The 18730-nt window shown below is 40.1% G+C and overlaps 1 protein-coding gene across 2 annotated transcripts in view; it reads right to left on the reverse strand.

Moving 5' to 3' along the window:
• Positions 1-18730, reverse strand: part of ELP1 (elongator acetyltransferase complex subunit 1) — a 57927-nt gene that overhangs the window by 2582 nt on the left and 36615 nt on the right. For both annotated transcript variants that reach the window (XM_040481909.1, XM_040481908.1), the window contains exons 29-36: positions 16850-16911; positions 9663-9725; positions 9230-9290; positions 7597-7710; positions 6972-7083; positions 5277-5404; positions 4661-4815; positions 2015-2090 (exon numbers count right to left, since the gene is read on the reverse strand). In XM_040481909.1, coding sequence (XP_040337843.1) covers positions 2015-2090; positions 4661-4815; positions 5277-5404; positions 6972-7083; positions 7597-7710; positions 9230-9290; positions 9663-9725; positions 16850-16911 — 771 coding nt within the window. The remainder of the gene's footprint in view (positions 1-2014; positions 2091-4660; positions 4816-5276; positions 5405-6971; positions 7084-7596; positions 7711-9229; positions 9291-9662; positions 9726-16849; positions 16912-18730) is intronic.

Below are 18730 nucleotides of genomic sequence, written 5' to 3' on the forward strand. Positions count from 1 at the left end.
TACTCCCCCAAAGAGCTATACAAATAAAAATACCATAGGAGGTTTTCCTTATTTCAGGATACTGATACTGGAAATTCATTATCAGCAAGGCCCATCATTCCATGTGAGACAGTTGATTAAACTTTAAATGAGACCATCTTTTTTATAAAAACATTACAAAATACTCTATTTTATTAAAAAATTATAGACGCAACTACGTTTGATTTCTATACTTAACTAAGAATACCAAGTATTGACTTTTTGGCAGGAAAACATAATTGTTCGGCAAACTGTATAAGGACAAGACATGACATCTTTTACCTTTCCACATTTGAATTTCACAGCTACAAGAGTTATTTTTACAAAAATACTTTGAGAGTTTTATCAATTTTTCCAAGAGTTTTCTTAATTTTTTGATTGTCAAATCATCCTCATTTGGAACACTTACTTTGTTATTATCAATTGTAACTAATAAGCCCGCTATGAAGATTCAAGCACTTCTCTGATAACATTTTAATCCATTTTACGAAATTCTACATTTTTGTAAGACTTGTAACTGATCTGTATGATAACACATTGTAAGCATGAAAGAGACAATGCCCATCAAGTCCTGGATCCCAGCAGCAGGAAGTGTGAGTGTGCCTAAACTCCCCTTAGCTGGGGGAGGGGCAGTTGAGGAATATTTGCATGGGACTAATTTTGTCAGTAGTTCCTCTCCCTATTTTTAGACTATGAGACCCTCTCTTTCCCTACACTATCTTGTAATACCCACAAGGACGTGATAATACTTATGTATTCAGATAACGAGCCTCAGAATATTACTGTCTTTAAGGCTGAGCTGGAAAATGAGAGTGCTCTTTGATAAAGCCACCAAACTACTCTAGAGAAAGCAGTTGACTAGACTTGACTGGAAGGTCAGCATCTGGCCAGGAATGAGGATAGTGGGGCACAAATCACAACTGGATTGGACAAAGTACAAACTGAACAATTACTAAGCTGCCTCAAGTCTAAGATGAATTTTTAGCATCTCAGAAATAAGTGTATGCTTTGGGACTGGTAACAAAAGCAGCCTGTCAGCCTTTAAGAAGAAGGGGAGCTAGGAATACAGTAGTTACTGTCCAGATATAGGAGTTGAGCTGGGATGGAAAGTAGTTAATTTATTCCTGGCAGCAACATAAGCTGTTAAAATTAAACTTAATGTGAAACCCCAAAGGCTACTTCAAATGTCATCAGAATGCTAGTATAGAATAGCATTTAAACGGAAAAAATTCAGAATGTTGTTGCCTGTCACATGCTGGAAAATGCAAATAACAGTAGCAAAAACTACCAATTATTTCAGAATAGGTCACTAATGTTTGAAAGCTAAGAGGTTGTTGGTATGCTTGACTGATCCACCTGAAGGGTAAATACTCAGGTACCAAACTGATGTGTCAAAAGTTTCTAACCAAATTAAAAAAGAAAGGCTTTAAGGGCTTTTAACTTTAAGGGCTATGCAATCTAATCAGGAATCATCTCCCCCACCAACAAAACAAAACAAAACATTTTAGGAATTAGGAAATGCAAATAAAATGCTAGCATTCTTTGGATTTGCTTTCAAAGTTTAGTGTCAATCCTGAAGATGATTAAAAAGGTTCAGTTCTTAAGTAAGGACTATGAAAACGTCCCCAAGATGCAATGCATAACTACTAACAGCCAAAAATGATAATTCAGAAGAATCTTTAAAATATATGGACTATGTAGACTCAGACTCCAACTGTGATGTGCCTGTATGGACAAGTGTATGCCAGGGTACAGACAAGATGGTATCAAGATAATTTTTTTAAAAAATTATACGTTTAATGTCATGTTGGATTCCCTACCCCTCGGGTTGCTCTTACTAGAAACACTAAACCGATTTTACTAAAAATATAGTCCTAAAATTGAAAGAAAATTGTAATCAATACCCTATCTCTCCTCATACTGCTGATCATCTTAACACTTACAGAAAAATACTCCTCTGCTTAGTTCTGTGATAATCTGGAGAAAAAATACTAACCAAGAACAGGAACTGCAGTCTTCTGTTGTTGGTAAGCAGCCATGATACTATTGGCAGTAGCATTGGGACCTAGAACCTAAGGAGAAAGTAGAACAGCAAAGATCATTTTATACTTCCCATGACCGCAAATACCAAAGGCCGCATCTCTGCTAGCAGTAAGGAGCTTGTCATTTTCATGGTATCAAGCACAGTGATTCTCTTTTCCTTCTGATTTTACTTTGCCAGTTTTCCCACTCTCAACTCAGACCTCCACATCTCCTTTCTTCCAGAAGACACGGTGATGAGGAGGGGAAAACAAAAAAGAAAATCTGAACAATATACTCCTGGTCCTTTCCAAATAAGCAAACCATACACTGCGGGGAGGAGTAGAGTACAAGAGGCTACAGAATACACAGACCATGAGGGGCGCCTGAGTGGCTCAGTCGGTTACGCGTCCGACTTAGGCTCAGGTCATGATCTCGCGGGTTTTGAGTTTGAGCCCTTTGAGCCCTGTGTCCAGCTCTGTGCTGGTGGCTCAGAACCTGGAGCCTGCTTCAGGTTCTGTGTGTCTCCCTCTCTCTGTCCCTCCCATGCTCATGCTCTGTCTCTCAGTAATAAATATATGTTAAAAAAAATTTTTTTTAAATAAAAAAAAGAACAGACCATCAAATCGCATTCAAAGATTTGTGGGAATTTTTATATTAAAACAAACGTGCATATCATGGATGCACGTGTGCAAACTCTGCACACGTGTTCAAGGTAAAACAAGAGACATCATAGGAATTCCACACCTGTATGAGCCTCAGTGGGCACATGCCAGGCCCTCTGCTTTGGCTTCACTTGGTTCAGCGTGCACACCCTCGGGGTCACTGTCTCAGCAGCAATGTCAACGTCATGCTCAAAGCACCTCCATGTGACTCATGTATCCTGCACATATGCCATTACCATACTTTACCAAGCAAAGCAAAACAATTTTCTGCTCATTTTCCCTAGAAGACTCTTAAAGCCCGTGTCTCAGAAATTAATAGGATCTGAATAAAAAAGGGTAGGGGAGGACATGAGGAGGTACTATACATTGTTAAGCCTCAAAACCAGTACAGATTTGAAGATGATCACATTTCTTCTAGGCAATACCTCTTTTAGTAAATTCAAGTATTTGTGGGGTGCTGATTCTCAACCGCTTTTATTTTTATGGTACACTACATGCACCTATATCTGCCCTCTTACCTAACCTTCAGAATATGCCAGTGAGGTGTATAGGGAAGTATATTCCCATTTACAACTGAGGAAATCAAGGCCCAGTAAAGCTACGTGTTTCTAATCAGTAAGCTGAATACCAATTTCTCTTCCGGCTTCAAAACCACCCTTCCCCTACAGTGCTTGTGATGCTGACAGCCTGAGAAAACATTCGCCTCTGCACCTGGCTCACGATGCTCTGACCATAGCAGACACCAGAGGGACAGTGCAAGGCTGGAGGAAGAAGGAATGTGTTGGGGCATCTGGGTGGCTCAGTCAGTTAAGCATCCAACTTTGGCTCAGGTCATGATCTCACGGTTCGTGGGTTTGAGCCCCGCATCAGGCTCTGTGCTAACAGCTCAGAACCGGGAGCCTGCTTCATATTCTGTGTCTCCCTCTCTCCCTGCCCCTCCCCTGCTTGCTCTCAGTCTCTCTCTCTCTCTCTCTCTCTCAAAAAAAAAAAAAAAGAAAGAAAGAAAGAAAAAAAAAGAAAGAATGTGCTCCTTCATTCACTTGCTTTCATGCAATGGCAGCTCTTTACCCTGGCAGCGGCTGTTCATTCCGGTTTATTTCTCTACACTTAGAGCCATTGCGCTCCCTCAGAAGTATCAGCACCAGCTGCCTGGCACCCTCTTCTCAGAGGGATCCCACCTCCAAACTTCTAAACTGCTGTAATCCCAAACTCTTCTTTGTTCCCTCGAAGTTACCATCTCGAGTTCCTTCTCTGAGCTCCCATTTTGGCTCTTCAGTTCTCCAATACCTGTTCAACCAGTTCCATGTATTAAATTCTCTCTGTTAAAATAACAGCTGTGGTGGTTTTCCTTAATGGATCATGCCTGACACACCAGCCTTTCTGAATCAAAACAGAAACTTAACAACAGGCCTGAGGTGTGAGAGACTGAGCAGAGGTATAACCAACAGATGGTAATACATGAGAGTTCTTGATAGGACACAACTGCCTTAAACGTAAGTAGTAAAGCTCCTCATGAGAACACAGTAGAAGTGACAAGTCAAATTTTCCATGAAACAAAAGAGAAAGCAATTGTTTGGGTTACTTTAAGAACTTCTGATCCCACCCAATGAACAGGGAGGTGAAGAGGCTAACTCTGGCCCTGGCTTCCCCCTTCCCCACCCTGATCTCACTGAAGGCAGGGGGCAACAGTCTGAATTGCCCATCTTCTCCACAACAACTGCTTCATGCAGAAAGGAGAAATAAAAGCAAACTTAACCTAGGCCAAGGTGTACCTGAATAGAAGATCTTCTTACTGACAGCTTAAATATAAGCCTAAGATAATTTAACTATGGTATGTTGTGTTTCTAATATAATATGAAAGCAAATCTTTTGCTTCAACTTTTAAGAGATTGTGTGAATGTAATAACCTTGGAAATGATTTTTTAAAAATGCACATTCTGTCTCTGAAGGAAACTTACCGTCGTAGCTGAATTCTGCTGGTAGGTGAGAGTCCAAATTTCTGGAAGTGACCTTTCCATTAGCTGGAGAGTATCTTCAAAGGCCTTCTGTAATTCCCTTCCTTGCTCATCAAACTCAAACAGAAAGAGCACCTTTAAAATCTGGTATACTTCATCTAGAGAGAAGAAATTTGAGAAAGTGGTAACTTGGGTCCCCAACTCCATTGCTAGAATCAACCTAGTTTCTTTCCCAATTAAGAAATACTTAATATCACACTACAGCTGCCATCTCCCACATTTTCTTCCTTCTTCCCAAATGCTGGAATAATTCAACATATCTACTATAAAAAGAAAAAGGGACACACTGGGGCCCAAGCAGGAAGCAGTGTCTTCTCAATCCTTTACTCCAGTTTCAGCGCTAATGTCTCCCAGGCCGGGTGCATGGAGGCCAATAGAGGAAGGCTCCTATGTCACCAGCTGAGAGTGGTTCAGGAATGTGCCCTGACAAGATGCGTCCTTCCTGTTGCCAGTTTTTGTCTTTCTTCAAGTTGGGAAAATTGCATCTTAATGTTTATTAAAGTCTGTGCTATCCATTTACTTTTTTGTGTGGCAAGAATCATTAGTATTGAGAATATACCTTTCAATTTTTCAGTGCTCTGTACAATTTCATTCAGTGCCTCCAAAAGGGCCAGATCCTCTAGTGGACTCCCTTCTTTGAGGCTATGCTTCTTCCGCTCTGCTTTGCGGCGATTCTTAGACGATCGCCTGTTAGAAATCAGAAAGAGGTTATAAATCTTGTGCTGCACAGATTAAAATGAATGTACCTGTTGGCCACCAACTTTCGAGGAACCCAGAGAGTCTACAGATGGTATGTATATTTGGGGGAAAATGGTGATGAGGTGTTTATTTTATTTATTTATTTTTTTTATTTATTTTTTTATTTTTCAACGTTTTTTATTTATTTTTGGGACAGAGAGAGACAGAGCATGAACGGGGGAGGGGCAGAGAGAGAGGGAGACACAGAATCGGAAACAGGCTCCAGGCTCCGAGCCATCAGCCCAGAGCCTGACGCGGGGCTCGAACTCACGGACCGCGAGATCGTGACCTGGCTGAAGTCGGACGCTCAACCGACTGCGCCACCCAGGCGCCCCGGTGATGAGGTGTTTAAATGACGCCTAAAATAAAATTGGGAGAAGCAAATCTTATAGGCAGGAAGTAATAAGGAAAACCCTAAAAGGTGGTATCTGGCCTTAAAATTTTGATTAAAATACAGAGTAAAATGAGGTTGTATCTGATCATAAGAGTGAGAACAACAAAGAGAAGAATAACAAACTTGAATTTTCTAACAAAATATAAATTCAAAGGCAACAAAGTAAAATTTAAATCAGGGGACATTATGAGAGCCTGAGTGGCTCAGTCAGTTAAGCATCCAACTCTCAGTTTCGGCTCAGGCCATGATCTCATGGTTTCGTGGGTTTGAGCCCCGCGTCAGGCTCTACGCTAACAGTGCAGAGCCTGCTTATCTGTCTCCCTCTCTTTCTACCCCTCCCCTACTCATGCTGTCTGTTTCTCTCAAAATATCAATCAATCAATCAATCAATCAGGGGACACAGACATAGCACGCTGAATTTGAATGCAATGAGTCCTGTATCTTTCCTGCTCAGAGGTCTTTAATTATGCCACCTGTCTCTCGCCCTGACTCTTAAAAGTCCAGTTTCTAGTTACTTCTCTAGGAATTTCTGATCACCCCACATGACCTCAAAAATCTCCATTCTGAATTCATAAAGTATGATTCACTTCGAATACACAATATGCATTGTTTTATGCTTCCCAAAGGTGACTATAAAGCACTTATAAACCCATAGCTCCTTAAAAGTTTTTGCTAACATCCACTACAATACAACTAGTATCTGGGTGTTCTGACCAGCTGCTACACTTGAAGTATGATGACTTATTTTATATTTATAACCTCTTCCAATCCTGACTTTGAACTGAAGATGCCTGAATATTTTTTTCTTTATCATCTTTTAATTTTTTTTTAGTGCTTACACATTATGGTCACCTAGTATTTGTTAAACAAATGAAATCAAATGTCATAAAAACTGAGTTCCCAGTGTAAGAGCCTTGTGGGCATGAACAAACGCACAGTCCGTGAAGAATCAGCAGAAAACATTTCAACACCAAGTCTGATTTCTTAGATATGCAGGGAGAGTCCTTGCATAACTATATCATGGCTCTGCACTGTCCTCCTGATGAAAAACTGACCTACTTACTTGCTCTTTCTCCATACACCCAGGGCATGGTCAAAACGCTGAATAAACATGATACATACGCTGATATCCTCGAGTTGCTATGGGAATATCTGCCGCTCATGTCACTGCCACTCAGGACACTGCTAGTTTCAGAGAAGAGGTCTGACTCTTGACCCTGGGGCACCTCATCATCTAGAAAAGTAGAAATCAGATGCAGAATGAAAACCCCCTGCTAATGTGAGTTTACTTTTAGTGGGGTAAGTGGACTGTGGTTAACCAGGGCATATCTGAGGATGGATGACAATTATCATAAAGTAGATCTCAAAGTGAAATGAGAGAATATTAGTTATTATTAACATATACAGTACCAAACTAGTTATTTTTTCTTCTTTCTTTCTTTTTTCAAAGCAAAGGAACCTCTGGAGACAAGGTGGCTCATTTTGTGAAACAGAGAAGTCGGCTACTCTGCTTGGTGGGGGTGGAGGGCACATGCAGCAGAGCTCTTTCCATTCATGCTTGGTCTTGCCCTCAGCCCTCCCCTACACGCACAAACACAGGCACACACAGCCCCTAAGGGGTTTCACAGAGGCCTCACATGTCCCCCGGCACAGTAATCATATTGCAGAAGGCACAACAAGCAGCTAAGACAAGGTGTGACGTGTCCCCACAGCACCCAAGCGCCAATGCTGTCATGCAGACACTCACCCAGGTTCACCTGCTGTGCTTGCTCCTTGAGCTCTCGAACCACCAATAAACGTTGTTTATGGCGACAGAATGTGGCTGTCTGAGACTCCAGAAGTGCCACATAATTCTTCTGGGCTAGGAGTGCAGATGGAAAATAATTTGAGGATATTTAAGCAAAAAAAAAAGAACTAGAGGAGGGCAGTGAGGAAGTTAGAATTTAACAAAAAGAAAACAAGTTACTAGGTTTTCCAAGCAAGATTTTTTCCTTAATGAGAATTAACCTACATCATTTTCAGAGAATGAGCCAGACATTGAGACTTCAGCTCTTAGTGTTCATCAACATCATCCTGGAACATTCGTTACCACTAAATTGATAAAATCACCTGAAGAAAGACTAGGTAACTAACCCAAGAGAGGACTAGCAAAGAAAAGGAGTATACAAGGAAGTTGTTAACAAACACAAACAGTCACTGAACTGCTTCCTGAACAGAGGTATGAGGCCCATGCAGACGAACTGTCAGTATTTTTCTAAGTGCTCAATAGGGGACAAAATCCAAGTTTAAGAGCTGGCTAGATGGACTGCTGGAGGGCCAGGACGGAAGCTTTCAGTAACCAGGTAGAGATACCTACGTGAACGATAAGAAAAGAATCCTCCCATGGTGTTAATGGGGAGGGGGAGGAGGATACAGGCAGGGTAAACATGTGAATATATATACATGTCAGAAAGGCCAGATCTTACTCACAGGGCAGACTGTGCTAAAATTGGAGGGCTTAGAACCAAACCCCACTCCCAGAAATTTCTGTTAGCCAAACTGATGCCTTTCTTTCCCATTTTGCTTTTAAGGAGTCACAGTGACCATCTGAGTATTCTAGAACTGGTAAAACTCATCTGTTCAATGTACAAATATACCCTTCACTTAGATTTACCAATTGTTAACATTTTGCCCTATTTTTTTGGCTTCCTGTTTCTCTCCATTCGTACACACAACTACTATTTTTATGGAACGTTTTGAGAGTAGGTTGCAGATATGATCCTTCCCTCCTAAATACCTCAGCATAGCTCTCTTAAGAATAAGGACATTATCGGGGCATCCAGGTAGGGCTCAGTCAGTTAAGCGTCCAACTCTTGGTTTCAGCTCAGGTCATGATCTCACAGTTTGTGAGTCTGAGCCCGGCGTCCGGCTCTGTGCACAGCATGGAGTCTGCTTGGGATTCTCTCTCTCCCTCTCTCTGCCCCAGCCCTGCTTGTGCATGTTCTCTTTCTCTCTCAAAATGAATAAACTTTAAAAAAAAAAAAATAAAGGACACTAATATGACCACAATACAATTATTAAATGCAAGAAACTGGCCCCTGACAAAATACTATTATTATCTAATGTCTAGTTCATATTCAAGTTTACCAACTATTTCCAAATATGAAGATTCTTAATCATATCTTATGTGTTTTTAACATTCAAATATTTTCTATACTACCATTTAACAGTTCAGCATGCTTAAAAATCCTGGTCAGAAGAAAGTATTACACCCAGTGGACAGTTTTGATCACCTCTATGTAACACCCGATTAAAGGATGTCCTAACAAAGTAAGTACTGTTATCTTGCTCTTCCATACCTCCACACTTCCAAATGTGGAATTCTAAGATGTAACCCTTACCTTCTAGAATGGAAGGCTTTACATTGGTTTCTATAATATCTGGTCTGTTGTATTTGTATACCTAAAAGGAAAAATACAGTAATCTCAGGCAAGAAAACTGCAAATCACTGGAGAGTTAAGATACTTGGAAGGAAATGGATCACTTTCAGAGGTCACCAGGATATTTTCAAGAGCAGCAGGCCTCTAATGAATATTTAATTCACTTCAGTAAAGACCAGTAATATTTCACATTTTAAAAGTTGATTAATTCAAAACACCAAGAATACATTTTTAAAATAGCTTTAAAAATACTATTTATCCTTACACCAAGAACCTAAACTATTTTTACTTAATTTCACTAGCCTCAGAAGACCAGGGATTCTAGCTGACCCTTCTCCCCCGCACTCTTGCTCTAAGCACCTAACAGAGTGATGATTTTTAAAGTTTTTCTTACCAGTCTCAGAGCTTCCTCCCAGGCAGCTCCCTCTAATAACAAGAGCACAGCTTCTTCATAATCCTGACAAGGCAAAACCAAGGAAGATTACAGGTAAATGGAGCAGGCCCGTCAGATGCCACCATGACAAACTGCCGACAGAGTGGCCTCTCTGCCCTTCCAGCCCCTTCCAGCCCAGTCCCTAGTAGCATGTCTGGCCCAGAGTACCTGCTCAATAAATAAATACTGATGCAAAAGACAAAGGAGTGAGGGGCGGTGTGGATTCTGGAAATAACCACAAAACACATGGTATCATCTCCCTATCTCCCTGAGCATCAAAACCACCAGAGTGCCCATCGCCCCAGCTACACCACCCAGTTTGAGTCAGCAGGTCTGGGGGGCTCCAGAATGAACAAGTTCACACTTCAAATAAATGGCAAACCAGAATAGTAAACTTCTAATCTTTTTACTCTTTGATGTTTTTTTCCCCAACTTTTATTTTTAAAAACTTCAAACCTACAGGGAACTGAAAAATGTGTGTAATAATGAGTGCAATAAACACCCACATATCCTAAGTCTTCAAACATTTTTGATGCTTGTAGCCTTACCAGTAAAAAATTGTGAGCACATACTGCAGTATGTACTTAAGGTACTTATGAAGTATATAAAACAAAATATTTTTATGTGTACAATTCATGTTTATCTTTTTACTGTTGAAGTTTAGTTGACCTACAATGTTATATGAGTTTCAGGTGTACAACAGAGTGATTTGATAGTTCTATACATTACTCAATGCTCACCACAGTTAAGAACAGTCATATCTATCACCACACATTATATTATTGACTATATTCCTCATGCTATACTTTTTTCTTTTCCGTGACTTATAACTAGAAGTTTGTGAAACTGGAAATGAGTGGAAATAAAACACATTTTAAACAGATGAAATATTTAAGACAACTGGCTGGGTTTCCTCTAGTAATCACTGTCATAAAAAGAGGGGGGATGGGTATACATTAGATTGAAAGAGATTTAAGGGACATAAGATGCATAATGCAATACATGACCCTAGACTGGAACCTATTTTGGATCAATCTACTGTAAACAATTTCGGAACCACTGAGGGAACCTGAATTTTAATCGTTAGGTAAATAAAATGTGCTAACATGGAAAGATGAAGATCATAACCAAACAAAGCAAATTTAAAAACACCACAAACAGTGTAATTTCATTTTGGTTAAAAGGTATGTGTGTGTTTGTGTAGAGAGAGAGCGCACTCTAAGAAGAATCAGAAATAGGAGGGAAGAACAGCAATCTTCTGGGTGGTAGGAATGACGTTTTTTATTTCCTTGTATCTACGTTCAGCATTTTAAACAATCTAAATATATGCATACTACTATATTTTTAATTAAAATTATTAAAAATAAGTATTTTCTTCCCAGATCCAACGCATATGCCGCATGAATAGGCCTATACCACAGGTATAGCAGGACACAGCGGGAGGATGTGTTGCCTGACTCAGGAAGAGAGAGAGAGAAAAAGAGAAAGCTGTTTACCAAGGTGACAACCACATGACAGTCACTTTTAAGTGTACAACTAGATGGCATTTGCTGTACTCACAATGTTATGTAACTACCAACACTTTTTTAAATCACCCCATAAAGACATTCCCATTTCCTACTCTTTACCTCCCCTGGTAACCTCTAATGTGCTCTTTCTCTGGATTTGCCCCCTTGGGATATATAATAGAAACCATACAATAGGTGATCTTTTGCGTCTGGCTTCTTTCAGTTAGCAGAATGTTTTCAAGATTTATCCAAGTTGTAGCATGTATCAGTTCTTTGTTCTTTTTAAATTAATTTTTGATTATAATAAAATATATACGACATACATTTTACCATTTTCACCACTTTATGCTGTAAAGTCCAGTAGCATTAAACAAATTCACACTGTTGTGAAACCATCACCACCATCCATCTCCAGAACGTTTTTCATCTTGCAAAACTGAACCTCTATACCCATGAAACAGTAACTTCCCTGCTCCTCTCCCCCAGCTTCTGGCAACCATCATTCGACTTTCTGTCTCTATGCCTCTGACTACACTAGGTACCTCGTAGAAGTAAAATCCTACCATATTTGTCCTTTTATATCTGGTTTATTTCACTTAGCATAATGTTGTCAAGGTTTACCCAAATTGAACCATCCATCGGTTTTTCATTCCTTTTTATGACTGAATAATATCCTACTGTGTATGTATAAATGTTGTGAGCATGTATCTCACGATTTATCCATTTATCTGTCATTGATGGACATTTGGGTTGTTTCTTCCTTTTGGTTATTATAAATAAAGCTGTTACGAACACTTACATACAAATTTCTTTGTGGACATACGTTTCCATTTCTCCAGAGTATATACTTAGCAGTGGAACTGTTGGGTTATATGGTAATCTATGTTTAACTTTTTAAGGAACCAACAAACTGTTTTCTACAGTGGCTGTGCCATTTTACATTCTCACCAGCAATGTACAGAAGAGTTCTATTTCTCTACATACTTCCAACTTTGCACTGTTTTTGATTAAAGCTATTCTAGTAAGTTTCACGGTTTTGATTTGCATTTCCTTAATGAACAATGATGCTAAACATCTTTTTAAGTGCTTGCTTGTTGGCCATTTGTAAATTTTCTTCAGAGAAGTATCTATTCAAGTCTTTTGTCCATTTTTAAAATGGGTTGTCTTTTTGTTGTTAAGTTATAAGAGTTCTTTACGCATTCTGGACACAAGAAAACTATAAACCAAAATCCCTCATAGAAAAATACAAAAATCCTCACGAAAATTTTAGGAAATTGAAATCACCAGTAATGAAAAAGGGTAATACATTATGAGCAAGATGGGTTTAACCCAGAGATGCAAGATTAATTTAACATTCAAAAATCAATGTAATTCACCCTGGCACTGGTCTAAAACAAAAATACCTTAACTGACATTGTACTTGAAAAATTCAATATCCGTTCACAATAAAAACTCTCAGAACCAAGACTAGAAGGGAATTTCCTCAACCCAAGAGAGCAAGAACTGGCAAATTTTTCTGTAAAAGGCTAGACAACAAATATTTCAGGCTTCGTGCGCTAGACCATCTCTGTCACAATCCCTCAACTCTGGTTGTAGTTACAAAAGCAGCCACAGAAAATATGTAAACAAATAAGTGTGGCTACATTCCAATAAAACTTTAGTCGTAAACACAGGTGGCCAGCTAGATTTGGCCCACAGGCTACAGTCTGTCAACTCCAAAAGCCCTACCGGGTTCTCACATCTATTAAAAAACAGCAGCACAGGGGCGCCTGGGTGGCTCAGTCGGTTAAGCGTCTGACTTCAGCTCAAGTCATGATCTCACAGTTCGTGAGTTCAAGCCCCACGTCGGGCTCTGTGCTGACAGCTCAGAGCCTGGAGCCTGCTTTGGATTCTGTGTCTCCCTCTCTCTCTGACCCTCCCCTGCTCATGCTCTGTCTCTGTCTCAAAAATAAATAAAACATTAAAAAAAAAATTAAAAAAAAAACAAACAGCAGCACACATCAAACTTAATGCTGAAAGACCGAATCCCCCCCTAATATCAGGAGAAAGGCAAGGTGTCTTATCACTTCTATTCAACGTTGTACTGGAAGTTCGATTAATGCAGTAAGGCTAGAAAAAATATAAAGGCATACAAATTGAAAAGAAAGAAACTGTCTTTATTCACAGAAGCCATGCTCATTCACATAGGAAATCTTATGAAATTTACCCCAGTGTTCCTAGAACTAAAAAATAAGTTCAGCAAGGTTGCAGGATATATAAAGTCAGAAAGCCAAAACAAAACGATAAACTATATTTGTTTACTAGCAACAAGAAATTGGGAAGTGGAGGAAAAATACTAGTCAAGTCTTAAGATGACCCCAGCTCTGGCCTGCACCTTGACTGCAGCCTTGTGAAAGACCCTGAGCCAGAGGCCCTAACTAAGCCCCACCCAGATCCTTGACCCATAGAAACAAATAATGAGTGTTTGTCATTTTAAGCTAAGTTTTGGGGTAATTTGTTATGCATCCCCTGATATGTGATACATCCAGTGTGGGTGAGTACTCACTAAGGCACTCACACATCACTTGTGGGAACACAAGCGATGGAAGCTCTGCAGCTCCTTATAAAGTCACGCATCCACTCCCCACGTGACCAGCATTCCCACTCAGGTATTCACCCAAGTGAAACGAAAACATCTGTCGTCACGAAGACTGGTACCAGATTGCTCACAGCCGCTTTATTCTAACTTTAAAGTGAAAACAATCCAAATGTACATCAACTTGTGGATGAATCCACAAATTACGACCTGTTCTTACAACAAAATACCATTAGGCAAAATAAAAAGGAATGCACAGATACACATGACATAACATGGACGAATATCAAAAGCATTATGATTTCCAGTTCCCAGTCCAACACACAAGGAACCTGGAAGAAATCATCCATCCTAACGAGTAAAAACCTGAACAAACTGAAAATCAACAATTCTCCTTAGACTGGAGAACTGAGGTCATAGGGCAAACTGCTGCCCCTAAAACTGGAGAAACAGGCAGACACGGAGAATTACAACTTGGCAGAACAGAACAGAGACCCACAAGTAGAAATCTCTACCAGAACCAGTACTGGGGTGGGAACATCTAAAGTGTAAGTGACCAATGGCTGAAGGATCACTGCGGATGAGGCTGGAGGTGAAAACTCTATGGACATCCAGGCTCAGGGAAGCTCCTTCACTTCTGTGAGTTTTTACCTCCACGAGCCCTACCAGAGTCTCATAGTGAGTATCAGATAGATTCTCCTGCTTCTGGCAAAAACAAAAATGATGTCATTTTGAATATAACCAGAGCACGCTGCTCTTAACAAGACCAAGAGAAACTATTTTGCCAGAACCTAACTAAAGTGGAATTTATCAGGGAGGGAAGAGAAATAAAACTCCAGCTCCCCCTGGCCTTCCTGTCCTACCTAAGGAGTAAAAAATCTAAGAAGCACCGGTGAAGTCCAGGGACACAGGCTCAATAAAAGACTGAGACTTAATCATAGGGCTGTAGAACACTTCTACCCTCACACCTTATCAGAACATCACTAAAAGCCTACTTACTGGATTTCCTTTACCTAGGACATCATGGCAGGCTTTCTACAGAAGATTACAAAAAGGACAAAAAACAGTCTGAAGTGCCAGAGGAAGCATCAGAACAAGACTCAGATGGGGCAGGGATACTGAAATTATGAGGCCAGGAATTTAAAGTGAGAAGGATGACACTTGAAACTATTATGACACCACATGTTAGTTATATTTCAATTAGAAAAAGCAAATAAAAGAAAATAAGTATGATTAGTATGTTAAAGGCTCTAATGGGAGAGTAGACAACATGCAGGAACAGATGGGTAATGCAGCAGAACGATGGAAACTCTAAGAAAGAATCAAAAAGAAATGTTAGAAAACAAAAGCATTATGTGAGTGAAAGAAGCCAGACTAAAAAACTACATACCAGATGGTTCCATTTACATAAAATTCTAGAAAAAGCAAAACTGTAATGATAGAAAGCATAGCAGTGGTTGGTAAGAGAGTACCGAGAGCAGAGGGAGAAGACTGACTGCAAAGGGGAAGCAGAACTTTTCGGGGTGCTGGCAATGTTCTGTTATGGTGGCTGTAGTAGCACTACGTGGCTGTAAGCATTTGTCACAACTCATCCGATTGTTAATTTAAAATTGGTAAGTTTTATTATATGTAAAGTATATCCAATTAAAAATATACAAGTTATAAATGTATAAATTAAGTACAAATATGAATTAAAATCTTCATTTACAGAGGGGGAAAAAAGATGGTGGCATCTTATCCATTCAATTAACCACCTTAGGTAGTATATCTTTCTACTCTAGCCTCGTTATTACGCATAGTTTATTCGTTGATGTTTTCAGCTCAATCATCCAACATAATTTCTTGCAAGGATCTAATGATATCAAATTTTACTGATCTTCTCTCACTCACCCTTATTACATGAAAGACATTCAGGTATTTAAAAAAATTTTTTTTTTCAACGTTTATTTTTGGGACAGAGAGAGACAGAGCATGAACGGGGGAGGGTCAGTGAGAGAGGGAGACACAGAATCGGAAACAGGCTCCAGGCTCTGAGCCATCAGCCCAGAGCCTGACACGGGGCTCGAACTCACGGACCGCGAGATCGTGACCTGGCTGAAGTCGGATGCTTAACCGACTGCGCCACCCATGCGCCCCATCATTCAGGTATTTTAAAAGCACAATTATGTTATACAAATGTGCCCACTAGTAACGACTGTAAAAAATCACACTCTCTTGTCAAAGGCCAAAACTCTAGAAGGCAGTAATCCCTGGTGTCAACTGCGTACGTACCTACATCCTGTTAGTCCAGGGCCAGTATCAATGCATAGTTTTATTATTTTCATAATAAATTCTATAATTCTATCAAAAGCTGGTATAGGTATTCATCTTTATAATCTGCTAGAAAATTGGATCCTATCAGGCTGTCTGAGATAAAAAGACATTTCCAACAGACAGAACGGTTGTAAAAGCCAAAAAAAAGTACCTGAAGTTTAATCTTTTTGTTTTAGAATGGTCCTTTCTCACTGTTTGTACTTGGCAAGTTCACATAAAAAGCACAACTCCCTGCAGATTTAATTTAGTACTTTCTGTCAGGGTCAAATCACTAGTGCCTCAATCACAGAGGTAGTGCCTCACTACCTCACAGAACTTACTATTTAGAGAACTAATTATTTAGAGGCCTATTAAATTTAGATTTCTAAGTCAGGTCAGCAAGATGGAAGACCTGCAGAGCAAACACTGTCTCTGGACTTCCTAATTACCCTGAGTTCCTTTAATTTTCCTGATCAGTGAAGTACAACTGGGAAGACCTTGCTTGTTGGTTGGGTGGCTTAAGGAGTGGGGAACTGAGAGGCACCTGGGTGGCTCAGTTAGTTGAGCGTCCAACTCGTTGATATTGGCTCAGGTCAAGATCCCAAGGTAGTGGGATCGAGCCCTGCGCCTGGCTCCATGCAAGAGTGTGGAGTCTGCTTAAGATGCTCTCTCCCTCTTTCTCTCGCTCTCCTTCTGTCCCTCCCCTGCTTGCATGTGCATGAGCTTGTGCTCATTAAAAAAACAAAAAAAGAAGGGAGGAACTGAGAGGTTACCTGGGCGTACTGTTCCAAGACTGTGGCTGCATCACCATGCTTCCTCTGCTCAACCAGCTTTCCTACAAAGATAATAAACATCTGACCATAGTTGGCTTGCTAAGAACAGGATTACCAAAGCTCACGTTGAACTGGTTTTTGCAGGTACTTTTTGAACAAAAATGGCCCTCTTAAAAATTGGAGACTGAGCTCTACAGCAGACATCCAAACAGAACTGCTTTAAAACAGCATTTTCCAAAGTGCTCCCTAAGAGTGTTCCGTAGAATAATAAAAGGCAATACCAGAAAACAACAACATTCGCAGGTCAAGTAAGTTTGTGAAGCACTAGGTCAAACAAAGCTACACAGATTCCTTTGCTTGAGTGGTTCACTAATATATCTGTATTATGTATCAAACGGCGTATGTTGTGAACTTGTCAGGAAGTAGGCAGGAATACCATGGAGTCCTATCTTAAATGGCAGTTACGATCTAAATTTAGCAGAAAATGTGAAAATGATGTATAGTCAAAATTAGCCATGAGAAAAGCTTACAAAGGCACACATATGGGAGACTGACCTAACATCTCTCCCTCATCCATTTCTTCCTCAAATAGGAAGAGACTGCTAATCTTTGGTTGAGCACTAAGATGAAGGCAGCTGGCTCAGGGGTCATGCAGTGTCTTTAGATCCTCGAGTGACTCAGCACAGTTGAGAGAATCCTGCTGTAAGAAGCACCCAGAACCTGAAGCTGACTATGGGGCTGGCAGATTCATGTCTCCCATCTCATTCAAACTCCTGTGCATATCATCCCTGACAAAAACAGGTAAAATCATCTCCACAATTTAAACAGCTATCTTTATTTTCTTGCGTAAACTGCCTAAGTTCAAGTGTACATAAAGTGACTCTACCTTATAAAATTTCTCAAATATCTTTGACCATCACCTCCCCTTACCTTTTTTTTTTTTTGCTAAACATCTGGGAGAACTTGGTGTATACCATAAAACAAGACAAATAGCAAGCTCAAGTTGTAAAGAATGTAAGAGAAGATAGCAGGTCCTAAAAACGGAACTGGAAGGTATAAACAAACTACCAAAACCTGTTTCTAAAGCAGAAATAACAGTGGAGTCACAAAGAACACCTAACAGGCCTAATATAGAGAATTCTCAAAAACTAAAAAGAGTTCACCATGGAAATTACGAGGGCTTAGAAGAGCCTGCAGATCTAATTACCAGAAAAAAAAAATACAAATAACTAAGGAAAATATGCACATATATTTAACAGGATTTAATCTGGAATTTTTTCAGGACTACGTGTTTTTTGAAACAACAACAGTATTTTTAAAACTCTAAAAAGGACAGGGGGGAAATATACCGGTCCCTTACTTCAAGCACAGCTGAGAGGACAGAGCCCCTGTTCACCTCTTCTCCCAAGCGGTCCTGAAGCTCTCCCTGACTCAAACAAGTTACACTCTGATAGAGCCTCCCCGCTGGATCAGACAACCCCTAGACCCTGACGCAGCTAAACTGCCTTTGCATTCAGAACGCTTATACATTTAGCCTCTTCTTTCATTTCTGAAAAATGCTATTCTTGTTTCCCACGATCTACTGTTTATAACTGAAGGGCCCCACCCCAAAACTCACGTTCGCCTTCTCCTAGGGCCCATGGCTGTGCAGTTACTCTGTGCTAGGTGTGCCCTGTGATGTAAGCTTTGGCAAATGAGATGGAACAGAAGTAACAGTGTAACTTCGAGATCATTTCCAACTTAAAGCGTTCTCCTACGGCTCTTTCTCCCCTTCCTGAGGACTGCGATACAGAGGTGGAGAAAATCCAGCTACAACCATCCGTCTGAGATGACAGAGCCACACAATGGAAGAACTTCTCAGTCCTCACGTGAGAGAAGACA

The sequence above is a fragment of the Herpailurus yagouaroundi genome, unplaced genomic scaffold (genome assembly GCF_014898765.1).
Source record: "Herpailurus yagouaroundi ecotype Mexico unplaced genomic scaffold, PumYag 160, whole genome shotgun sequence".
In the NCBI taxonomy this organism is placed as follows: Eukaryota; Metazoa; Chordata; class Mammalia; order Carnivora; family Felidae; genus Herpailurus; species Herpailurus yagouaroundi.